At 41.3% G+C, this 12699-nt stretch overlaps 1 protein-coding gene across 1 annotated transcript in view; it reads right to left on the bottom strand.

Moving 5' to 3' along the window:
* Positions 1 to 12699, bottom strand: part of hmcn1 (hemicentin 1) — a 95259-nt gene that overhangs the window by 69221 nt on the left and 13339 nt on the right. The window contains exons 2-6 of the mRNA XM_018754230.2: positions 9308 to 9378; positions 8004 to 8162; positions 7797 to 7919; positions 3905 to 4076; positions 3644 to 3750 (exon numbers count right to left, since the gene is read on the bottom strand). Coding sequence (XP_018609746.2) covers positions 3644 to 3750; positions 3905 to 4076; positions 7797 to 7919; positions 8004 to 8162; positions 9308 to 9378 — 632 coding nt within the window. The remainder of the gene's footprint in view (positions 1 to 3643; positions 3751 to 3904; positions 4077 to 7796; positions 7920 to 8003; positions 8163 to 9307; positions 9379 to 12699) is intronic.

Here is a 12699-nt window from a genome sequence, read left to right as displayed (position 1 = left end):
CAAGTGTCCTACATGTCTGAGAAATGCTGCAGAAGAGCTGGAAAGACATGTTTTTTATCTCTAAATGCCAGTAAAAAAAAAAAAAAAAAAAAGGACTTATGGTGGGTGGTGATGCCAAAACTCTTGACACAATCACACCAATCTTTACCACAAATGGTATAAGCTTCAAGCATACAGATTGTGTCAAGGATCTGGAAAGCTGTTATTTGTATGTCATATAAATGCTTTGACTAAGTTGTGCTTCCTTCAGTTGAAAAACATAGCTAAATTAAGGTGATTCCAATGTAAGCAGGATGTTGAAAACTTGTTCATGCTTTTGTTTCTGAAGTGCTCTTAGCTATCTACAGGACTTGATCATTCGCTACACGCCAGCCAGACTGCTATACTCTTCCATATCTGCCCGCTCGGTGGTCTCATGCACGGAAGGTAAAGCACAGAGGTTCTTGGTTCTGGCTCCGTTGTGGTGGAACAACCTACCCTTCTCGCTCAGAACTGCTGAATCTCTGTCCACATTTAAAAACGGTCTTAAAACTCATCTCTTCCAGACTCACTTCGCCCATGATCTCTTATGCTCAGATCAATCCTTTACAGAGCCACTCCTGCAATGTAACATAAATGTTTACATGTATCTCCAAAAAAAAAAAAAGAAACTACTAGGAAGGTGATTAGGAATCAGCAATATTTGGGTAAAGTTTTATACTACTACTTGCGTCATGAAGGTCAGTGCATACGGTGAAGGAAACAAACTAATTGTACCTAAGAATCACACATCTGCAGCTATGTCTCTTTCTCCTAAGGTAATGCACAAATTGTATTTTTTCTAGGAGATGTACATCACTTGGGAGAAAAGCATCTACTAAATGAATAAATGTAAATGTTTCAAGCAGGCTGGAGTATTGTAATGCTTTATTATTGGGTTGTCCATACCAGATTGTATCCAGGCTACAGTTGGTACAAAATGCTGCTGCGAGAACTGTCACTAGAACTCAGAAGTATGACCATATAACACTGGTACCGAAATCACTGCATTGGCTCCTGGTTACACTAAGAGTTCATTATAAAATCCTACTTCCGACCTATAAGAGAGTACGCGGCATTGCTCCGGCTTATCTTTGTGAGATTATTGATTCTTACATCCCAGGACAATATCTTTGTTCACTGGATGGGGGTTACCTTGAAGTACCCGTGACCAATAAGACCTCAGTAGGAGGTCATGCCTTTAGCTACAAGGCACCTAAACTGAGGAATCATCTACCAGTTACTGTCAGAAATGGATCGCCTGTCTCGGTTTTCAAAACCAAACTAAGGACTTCCATGTTCACTCGGGCATATCACCACAAAATTAATTCCACTTAGCTGCGTTTCTGTTTTTCCCACCTCTGGACCAAAACATATTTTTTTTACATGATAAATTACTAACAATTTTTTTCTTGTTGAGCATTGTTCCGTACAATAAAAAAATAAATGTAATTTAAATGTAAATAAGACCCGAGGAGGCCGGCCAGTCGTTACAGAAGCACCCCATGCTGACTGAAGATAATGACCAACCACCATGATGGACGAGATGTACCTTGCTGAACTGGGAAATCAAGTTATCATATAACAACAATGCTATTATTACCTGTAAACTGTCTTATAATTCTTATTTAATCTACAATGCCCAGGAGGGGTGCGCAGCTACTGGCACTTGGACCCCCAGAGGTTTTTTTTCTCCCTCGACTTTCAGTTGGGAGTTTTTGTTCCTTTCCTCCGTGGCCAATAGGCGTATTTATAGCTTTATAAAAGCACTAGTCTGTAGTCAACTGTCTTCTTTGTTTCTTTGTTCTGATGTATTTGTTTCTTTGCCTTATGCCTGTGTTCAAGTGCTCTGTGTCACTGCGTGAGAAGAGTGCTCTATAAAAATAAATTGAATTGAATGTTAGAGCTACGAAAATTAAACTGAATGCCTCCAGCAAAACACCATTCAAACTTTTGACGGGTTCTGTACATATCCATTTCAATGGTAGTGGTGCATTGTACTTTTTTCTGAGATGTAACTATATTAAGGTCACAGTTACACAATTCTAATTATTTACCCATTTATGCAGCTGGATAACTTGACAGGAGCATTTTGCAGGAAGTATCTTGCTCGAGGATACTGTAACCAGAGGTGGGGATCAAACCTGCAACCTTTGGATGCAAAGGCAGTAACTTCAAACATTACGCTACCAGCTGCCCTTAACTGCAATGTACATTTAGATATTTGGCAGACTGGAGAGAAAATCATGTTCTGGACAGCTGTAGAAGAAATCAGACAGCAGGGGTGGAGTGGCACAGAGACATTTACTACTAAGCCCAATTATAACAAGATTAAAAACGGATCAAATATGTTCACACAGAGCTGATGACTATCACAGTTAAAGTAAAATCTCTCATTTGTGGTGATGTTTACAAGTAAAACCCGCTACACGTTGCAACTTTTCAGAATAATTCTGGTTGTCGCCTGGGAAGGTGGCTTTTTTCTCCTAGATATGTACTAAAAAGTTTGCATTCCTTCTGATCCTTGGCTCTGCTCACTGGAGGAACACACAATAACAACATAATTTCTCACTAATGTCGGACTGCGAGGCATTCGAGAGGAAAAAAATAAAGTTGTCCACTTGTAATATTTTGACAGAAACCTTGAAAAATGAGGCACTCGAACAGACACAAGCCACAGAAATGGAGTGGTGAAACACCGGTGTGTTTTGTGTCCTCTGTTAGCAGAAGTAATAACAGGCGTTTGTGCGGAGCAGCACGCCTGTATTATCACTGGGCCCATTCCCAGGCGCTACTCAATAATACTCCAGGAATGTCTGGCTTAGTGCATCCTGAGGTCAGCGTACAACAGTGCAGCATGGCAGACGAATGCCGCATACGAGGTAAACGCTGTGCATTTTACAGCCCCATGTTTATCGGAGGCCACAGAAACAACTTTCTTCAGATTTCACTGGAAAATAAGGGCAATACAAAAATCCTGGTTCACTATGCAACCAAACACAGTTATTCCGAGTAAATAAACAGCTTATTCACACAGTAAACATAGTTTACTTTTCAAAACAAAGAAGGCCTTCTTTCCATGACTGAATCAAACAGTTTGAAGTCTGGATCCTGGAGTCTTTACAGTTGATTTGTCGGGGAAAACCCTTCTTTTAGCCACAGCTGGCACAACAACAGTTGTCAGTACCCAAGCTGCACGATACACATCTTGCAGTCGCCTGAACTGTACAAGGTCCTGAAATATCAAAGTGATCACCAGGTTGTTTTGGTAGGAATATTTCTTCAGTCAAGTTTGGTTCCAGATTCTAAGAAGGGTCAGGACCCTGCTGTCACAGCACACACCAGGCCTTGGCTACGCAAATCATGCAAGCAAGTATGTCATTCCCTCCAGTGGCACTTTAACAGGAAGGATGCCTTCAAATAAATGTCACAGCACATCAGAACTGACCAGGCAAAGCAAGAGTTTGATGAACTGCATCATCCTGTTGTATGTTCTTCAGGTTTAGCTTATTTAACATCAGAATTTTAGTCACAGTTCTATATTATTAAAATGGTTAAAGAAGCCTTTCTCAAGGGCTGAGAATTTTAAAAAGTGTTTGAAGAACACCAGAAATATGCTACTTACCTTAATGGACCACATGCCAGGGGCAGGATCCTTGATATTGACAATCTTAGCAGAGTTGGGAATGTGCAGGAGTTCATTCAGACCCCTGGTCTTTTCTATTAGTCTTCCTGCAAATACACATCAATCCCCGGAGCTGTGTTATGATTCTGTAAGTCGTCACTAAGCAATTTCTCACCGTGTGGCCAAGTGCTACTGCATGATACAAAAGTGAAGAAAAAAGACAATGTGAGAAGAACACAACATGTGTGCTCAACAGCCTACCCTGCGGGTCCCGGATCTCGATGTCCGGTGCAGGGCCGCTCAAGGCTACCGTGACCTCCTTCAGACTGGGGTCAAAAGGGATCTGCCATGTATTGGACACACCAGTGTAGTGGTCTGTAGACAGCAGGTGGACCTTGGATGATTGTACAGCCTCTTCCACCCATTTCAGAACCTACAGTGGAAGAAAAATCACCTCATTTAGCCTGTACACCACTAAATGATCTACTGCTACAAGAATGTTGTGTGCATCTGGAATCAAACAAAATTTCTCATTAAAGTAACCAGAAAAGGATTTAATTTTGACCTAAACAAATTTCCAGCAAAATTAAATATATGTGTTTGTGAGTGGTTTGGAATTGCACACGTTACAGTTCAACGAAAACCTGGGAAACCATAAAAACAAAGCTGAAATAGAACATTTCTTGTCCAGTTCCCTCCTCACACTGCTGAAATTCTACAGATCACTACATCTCATTTCAGTAATGCCTGGTAACTGGTACCTATCAGTCTCATCTCAGATCACTGGTGACCCACATTGTGGTCTTCCTTGCATCCCTGTCTGCGACCAAAGTAGATGTACACTACCAGTCATACATTAGAGCACATTTGTTGGAAACTAGTTTATTGCATACCTGAAAACATTTTATGCTGTACAAATTTTGTTAGTCTGCGTATTCATTTTATGGACACTGTTTCTAAAAAGCAGCTTACAGTGTTAACCTATTTACAATTATTTACCCATTCGTACAGCTGTGAAATTTTTACTGGGGTAATTCAGGGCACATTTTCACAGTGGCTAGAACTGGTGCCTCACAACATATGGCCTGTGCATCTGGATGTGGGTTAAAATCCAAAGACGTGTTTCAAGTGAATTTGTGACTAAATTGTCTTTGGTGTACTATATGTGACTGTGTGGCATTGCTCTAAAGTAGAAATGAGTGAAGGTAGTATTGTGCAGTGCATCTATCACTATAAGTTTCCTTGAACACAGGCATCCGCTAAACGCTGGTTAATTAGTCACTCCTTCAAAGACACTACAGCAAGAGGTGGGATTCAAACGTGTCCTTAAAACGCCCTTTTAGTGCAAGGCAGCAGCTTTAACCACAATGCTTTTTCTTCTGTAAAATTTGAGAATAATAAAAAAAAAAACTGAAAACCTTTTTTCTCTGAATTTCAGATTCCTTAAAACAACCGCCTGTTGCCGTAACGATAGTTTCATAATCACAAGGCATTCAGTTAAAATGTTTCAGCATGTGTACTCATACTTTTGACTGGTGCTGTAACAGTACAGTTAAGGTAATGTAATTACATCTTCTTTTATAAATTACTTATTAATCAGTACGGTACACTGGCCTTCAAATCTAAAGACTCACAACAGGTAAACTGAGCATGGCTGTGTGCTGTGTAAACTCCACAGGGCCAGTGCCTGGTTGGCAGTACAGAACAAGGCACTGTGATCAGAACTGGGCTAACTTGCCCTCAGCCATCTCTGAGCGAGCACACAATGTCGCCAGGAAAAAGGGAATGTGGAACTATGGACAGTTCCATACCTATGAAATGTATGAATTTTTACCTAGGATTACACATCCCGTCAATTTAAGCTGCAAGCCTGTAAGTCCCATGGAGCATTATGAGAACTTCTGCGAACAAATGGTTGACTGCAGCAATGCTTAACCCTCCTGGGTCCTGCCTGTAACGTAATATCTTGAATCTGTGTGGATTTCTGGACAATGTGCACATTTTCAGCTTCTGCTTCTGTTTTTTTTTTTAACCACATGACCCCTCCATAACCCCCACACCCACTGAGTGTTGGCTGTTAACCACTTAAATGCCAGAAGCTGCACAAAAGATTTGCATGTCTTTGTCTGGGAGGGTCATGTGAGGGAACCCCAGGTGCAGAACACTGAAGAATGGAGATATCTGTATGTTCCCCACCATATGGGAACCATTCCTCTGTGCTTCTGGGGTCCTTCCTCCTCCACAAAGAAAATGGCTGCTTGCATCAGGAATTTTCACTCATATATATATGCCGTGGTGAATACATAAGCACACACACACACACACACACACACATTGACTGAAACCGCTTGTCTCGAGCAGGGTCACGGCAAGCCTGAGGCTAACCCAGCAATGCAGGGTGCAAGGCTGGAGGGGGAGGAGACACACCCAGGACAAGACACCTCAAGCAGGACTCGAACCTCAGACCCACCAGAGAGCAGGCCCGGGCCAAACCTGCTGCACCACCGCGCCCCCCTGAATACATAAGAATTTCTTTAAAAAAAATTTTCAATGGCAGATTAAAGTAGGAATGTTTAGTGAAATTCATTCTCTTTAGTTGGCTGGAGGTGCTGCTTATGGATCCAAAGGTTGCGGCTTTGAATCTTACCTACTGCTGTAGTACCCTTGAGCAAGGTACTCTTGACATCTAAATTGGTTCAGAAAAATTACCTAGTTGTATAAATGTTTGCAGTTAGCTTAAAGCTGTAAGTTGAGAAAAGTATTAGCTAAATGAGTAAATGTATTTATGTACATACAGTAGAGTCCACCAATGAAAATGTTTCTATTTTGCATTACTTTCTAATTTAGTACAAAATTTTTCATTATAAGTCATATCATCAGCATAACAATTCCAGTGAAATGTAGAAATTTTAAAAAATTTCAGAATTTCTTAGGATTTGGTATCGCCCCCTATTGCTTTAATGACAGTGTGCACTGAAACTGGCATGGTTTGCACAAAACCGGATAACCCACGTTATCCCGGCATGATCTGAAAATGTTCCAAAGAGCATCTCATGATGTTACTGAATGCTTGACTTTCTCAGTCTTCATGTGTCTCATAAATGTTCCACGGGATTGAGGTCAGGTTACTGTAGAGGAAAGTCTATGACAGTACTCCCTAGTAGTTCATGCAAAGCTTGAAGGTATGATTAGGGTCATTATTCTGCTGCAGTATGAATCCTTCTCCACAAAACTCCAAACCAGTGGCTATAGTATGACTCTGAAGAATGTAGTGGAACTTTTGTCATTAGTGGTCTGAGACTGTGTTACAAACTGTCAAATACAGCATAAACATGTACAGTTAAATGATTTCATTTAACCCGTGTCTGCTTAAACCCACCACAGAATTTACATTCATCTCTCGTAACTAAACTGTCAATTTCACTGTGCAGGAAATAATTAAAAGTTCTCAAACAGTTAACATTAGTAACTGTGAAAAACATAACATATTAAATGTTGTATAAATACACATATATCAGCATATGTGAGGCTGAATCACCTGCTCAGAAACAATAACATAATAGCTAAATAGCTTCTGGGAAATTTCAGGCTAAATGGTCAGTCCCTTAATTCCTTCTAAAATACGTTCCTCAACTCTCGGATGGGTTATTTCAACTTAAGCATAGGGTATTAATTTCTAAACCTGTGCACAAATCACTCGAGGCTGTATTTTTACATGTGTATTTTTACCCTTTTTTGAGATATTAGCACACCAGTAAGTGGAGGGAGCAATTAAGTAACTTTCTGTATTTCAGTTTGTACTCATGATGGGAACTTAAAACAGATTGCTTCTAGTGAAGTTGTACAGCTTGATGGTGATGCAGACAACAGAAAACCTTTAGAAAACAACAAAGATCATATTTTCTGCTGTATAACAAACTCTGTATTGATAAACAGTAATCACTGCCCTAATCACTTTACAGTATAAACTGGGGGTAAACATGCATTAGGTCCACCTACACAGTGTATCAAAACATAAACACAATTTCAACAAGTCTGGAAACTTAGAAATGTGAGCTGGGTATGGAAGAGAAACCATGTTTGTATGAATGTCAGTGATCTGTGAAAAAATAATACAAAACTCTTGAGAGACCAATAACAAAAGGTAACTTACCTCATTGACCTGCTTCTTATCCAGATGAAAGACCTGCCCTGAGCTTGTGGAAGCAATCTCCTCGTACACCTTGTAGCCGATGTGGCCTCGATCATCACAGTCACCGGTCAGCACAAACACAACCTGGACAACACATAATTACTGATTGACTATGTAAAGCATGAAACCCAACTACAGTGGTTGGACCGTGCATAGACGTAGCGTTACCTGTGACTGTTTCTGTTGGATGAGCTGCAAGACTTCATGCGTGAGTTTGTAGTCTTTAGATCGGGCATCGGTGAAGACGTAGATAAAGGACCCTGGGAGGGAGATCTCAAGAGCAATCTTTATTGCTCCAATGCTCATCTCTGGACAATCTCCTCCTCCCTGGGAGAAAATAAAAATGTACTATAGATCCAACCCTACATATTTCTTGTAACACCGCAAACATTTCATCATGGAGCTGTTCAGCATCTTAAAATCAAACTATTTCCACATTTGACATTAAACAGAAGTAATAGTGAGCAGTGGTATGAGGTCAGACCTGTAAGTCTCAATAAGGGAATTCTCACTGATTGATTAAGTGGTTGTGCAGTTTAGCACAGTGCAGTTCCGTAGTGCTACAAGAAAGCCCCCAGGACTAAGGAAATGATCTTCTCCCAGCATACCTGGAGATGTGTGGTGGGGTTCAAGATGGCTTGGGGCCAAGTGGCCATGCACATCTGGAAGTGTCCTATCTTTGTTTCCTCCAGAAGGAATGGAATGTGAGCAGCTCTGTGTTCCTTTCCCAAATCCCACCCACCAACCTCCCCCCAGCAGCACTAATCTCTGCAGAGTAATGTTCTAAAACCCCAAGGCACCAGAAAGTCGAATCATCACCCTCATGTTCTCCCTACGATCACCCAAGGACAACAGGTCTCCATATCTTATTAGCAAGCAGACATGTCAACATTGCACACGGAGCTGTGTGTCGACACTGCCTTGCAGACGGCGCCTTTTGAATTTTGCAAACAGTTTGGAAATTTAAAGTTCCTGCTCATGGGGGACTGAATGTCTTTTATTTAGCAGAACCCTCCAAAAGCAGCAAGCTGTGAGAAGGTGAAGGGGGTTACACATGCGAGAGGCAGAGGAAGTAAGCTCTCTGAGGAGGTGCTCTGTTGCATGAAACACAACACATGCCAAAGATGTTCCCTTCCTGCGCAGTGGCTGAATTGCTTGCAATACTGTTGTAAAACTAATGCTTCCCTTACTCAAAAAACCTTCCCATTGTTGAAAGTTAAAAAAAAAAAAATCACACTACAGCAGTCCACTTTGGGAACCTTATGAAACCTTTTGGGAACCTTTTGAAAACTTCCATACATTGCCATATTAATAGGATCACAAAATATTTTGTCACTTTTTACTCATGAGATCTCTCAGTTCTGTATTTGTAATTATGTTCAAAATTAATCAGGTGAATTATATATGCACAACTAGGTCTCCAAAGGTCTCTTCATATCACATCCATTTATGTGATACTCTCAATACTTTACCTGGACATAAAGCTCTCTGAGCTCATACTGGAACTTCTTTGGATCTGTGGTGATTGTAACTGGTCCAATTTCTACAAAAAAACAAAAGGGAAAAATTATAATGAGCTGTATCTAAAATCAATGTTATTTTTAAACCAATGACTTCATTGAAATTAATATTTTTTTCAGAACACTTTCAGCCCTGGGAAACATTTGCTCTGGCACATTACAGAGGATACTGGAGTTTACATGTAAGTACCTGAGTTCAGCTGACAGTGCACTTACACACGGGAATCATTACCAATTCTACTGCATGGCATTTACACAGCATGATAACAAAACACTCATTTGCACTTCATCTGGTCACGATAATGGTTCTCTAGCGGTGCAGATTTAATTTTACCCTACATGATCCTCATAGAATGGAGGGTGCGGTGGCGCAGTGGGTTGGACTGAGTCCTGCTCTCTAGTGGGTCTGGGGTTCAAGTCCTGCTTGGGGTGCCTTGAGACAGACTGGTGTCCCGCCCTGGGTGTGTCCCCTCCCCCTCCAGCCTTATGCCCTGTGTTTCCAGGTTAGGCTCTGGCTCCCCATGACCCCAAATGGAACAAGCGGTTCAGAAAATGTGTGTGTGTGAGAGTGTGTAATCCTCATAGACTGCCAGACACCCACTCCTATGAGGCATGTGTGTCCAAGCAAATGAGACCTATTATTTCTCCAGGGGGGTTGACTGACAGCCCCAAAGAAGCAGCCATTGTCATCCTTCAGTGGTTTATTAAAATGACTACAGCAGTTGATCACTTCTGCAAAAGTCACATAAATTTGTCCTCCAAAAAAATCACCTCTGTTAAAAAAAAAAGATAACATCCATATTTAGGTTTCAGTCAGCTGTTCTACTAATGAAAATGATTCTATTTAGCAGCTTGTTTCATGTAAAAAAAATAAATACTGTATGTATATTGAGATTCAAAAGCAAAAATGTATGAGAGGACCTTAAAAATATTTTTCGGTCCATTCAGTTCTTCTCTTCATGTGATTTAAATAATGCTTAATAACTACACACACACACACACACACACACACATTTTCTGAACCGCTTGTTCCAACGGGGTCGCGGGGAACCGGAGCCTACTTGGCAACACAGGGCACAAGGCGGGGTTGGGAGGGGACACACCCAGGACGGGACGCCAGTCCGTCGCAAAGCACCCCAAGCAGGACTTGAGCCCCAGACCCACCGAAGAGCAGGACCCGGACCAACCCACTGTGCAACCGCACCCCCTGCTTAATAACTAATTGTATGAAATGTTAAGCTGCATTCCATGAAGGAAAATTTACATAAAAAGCATCTGATGTCATGCTTCTAATGATGTTCATTAAACTATGCAACAACAATGGAAGCATCTGGTAGTGATTGCTGATGGTTCCATTATCAAAGCGTCCCTTTCACCAGTTCATTTCAACTCCAATCATCCCTGTGGCTCAGGTAGGCTCTTTCTTCTTTCCATCTTTCATTGATTAAAATGATGCAAACTGTGCTGTGAATTCATGCGCTGTTGAAAAGTTTCATTTCCCTCCAGCACTGGGAGTTTTATTATCATTTAATCAAGCTGACTTTGCTTCCTTTGATGAGTTGCTTAGTATTTACAACCATATTTTTCAGATTTTACAAGCTTTCATAAAGCTTACAAGATGATTTCTGTGACTGCAGCTGCGGCATATCCCTACATTGTGTAAATACGCAGATAAATGGACCTGCAGTGAAATTACGCGTAGATGGGATCTGTGGCAAACAGTAAATGTATTGTTTGCAGTTTCATCAACCTGCTTTTGGGAACTTTATGACATTTTTCATGCTGAGTTGAGATCACTTATAATGGTAACTCAGAGTCCTGGATGTTATTTAATCAATGCTTCATAACATTTGCTTGTAATTTTCAGGTATTTTTTAGTATTTCTTACTAATTTTAAGTCAGTAAAAGCTTTATACAAGTACACACACACATTTTCAGAGCCGCTTGTCCCAGACGGGGTCGCCGGAGCCTAACCTGGCAACACAGGGCATAAGGGGAGGGGACACACCCAGGACGGGATGCCAGTCCGTCACAAGGCACCCCCAGCGGGACTCGAACCCCAGATCCACCGGAGAGCAGGACTGCAGTCCAACCCACTGCGCCACCATACTTCGAATGAGTAAATGAAAGCTAAGGAAACTGTAACAGACTTTTTTGACTACTGAATGTAGAAAGCTAAAAACAAACTTTAAAAATAAGTCAGAACCACTGAAAGAACAGCACCTCAGTAAAATGAAGTGAATCAAAAAAGTTAAATGCAGCTCCTTATTTTCCCATTCACAATAACCATTTCAATGCAGGGTCATGATGTTCCAAAGCCTTCCTTACCATAGCGTGTGAGCCAGGGTACGCTCCGGACCAAATGTACATAAAGACAATGTAGGAATAAAGTTATCAAAAATATTATGAAAATATGCTCACCTTTAAACCTTTAGCTAAACTTGGGCCAGGCTAGATTAGAACAGAAACTTTTTTCAGACGATAAAGACCAGAAAAATGGAGTAAACAGAAACATGTGCTTGAACTAAGTGTAGAAGAATGCTTAGAAGTTTGACCAGAAAAATTTTAAAAAGCAATGATAAACATGTCAAATATTCATCAGTTCAGAGCATTTATCTAGAGTTCAAGCTTCTTTGAAAATTTTTATAGAAATATCAAATACTTAGGGACTAAACACACACTTCCTGAACCGCCTGTCCCATATGGGGTCGCGGAGAACCAGAGCCTAACCCAGCAACTCAGGGCATAAGGCTGGAAGAGGAGGGGACACACCCAGGACGGGACACCAGTCCATTGCAAGGCACCCCAAGCAGGACTTGAACCCCAGACCCACCGGAGAGCAGGACCCGGTCCAACCTACTGCGCCACCGGGCCCCCTCAGGGACTAAACAGATAGAAGGAAAGAAAAAATATCCTGATTTCTGTCAACATTTGTCTGTGGTAATACACTGAATTATCTTGCCTTGGCAAATCACAAGTGCTCAAGTACTAACGGAGGAGGAGGAGACGAAGCAAAGCAAACCAGGCCGTCTTCCAGCACAATCCAAACTTTGCTTTGGACATTAGGTTAAGCTCATTCACTGGGAATCACATTTATGTGCTTTGCCCTTGGCAGGGATGCTGGGGAATTCCAGTACTACAAACAAAAAGGTCATGGCTATTACTGTGTTTTATCCTTCAATGAAACATTACTGGGTCAACCTTTCCCACACTTTAGGGATTGGGGAACGTGAGGAAATTCCTCAGAAAAGGCAACAGTTAGTCTCGCCTCATCCAGCACAATTGAAAAAAGTATAGAAGTCCAGGAGATCTGTCCAGTTTTTCCCCATTCCACAGGTGAGAAA

The sequence above is a fragment of the Scleropages formosus genome, chromosome 9 (genome assembly GCF_900964775.1).
Source record: "Scleropages formosus chromosome 9, fSclFor1.1, whole genome shotgun sequence".
NCBI classification, from domain to species: Eukaryota; Metazoa; Chordata; class Actinopteri; order Osteoglossiformes; family Osteoglossidae; genus Scleropages; species Scleropages formosus.
This window is presented reverse-complemented; position numbering and strand designations above follow the sequence as displayed.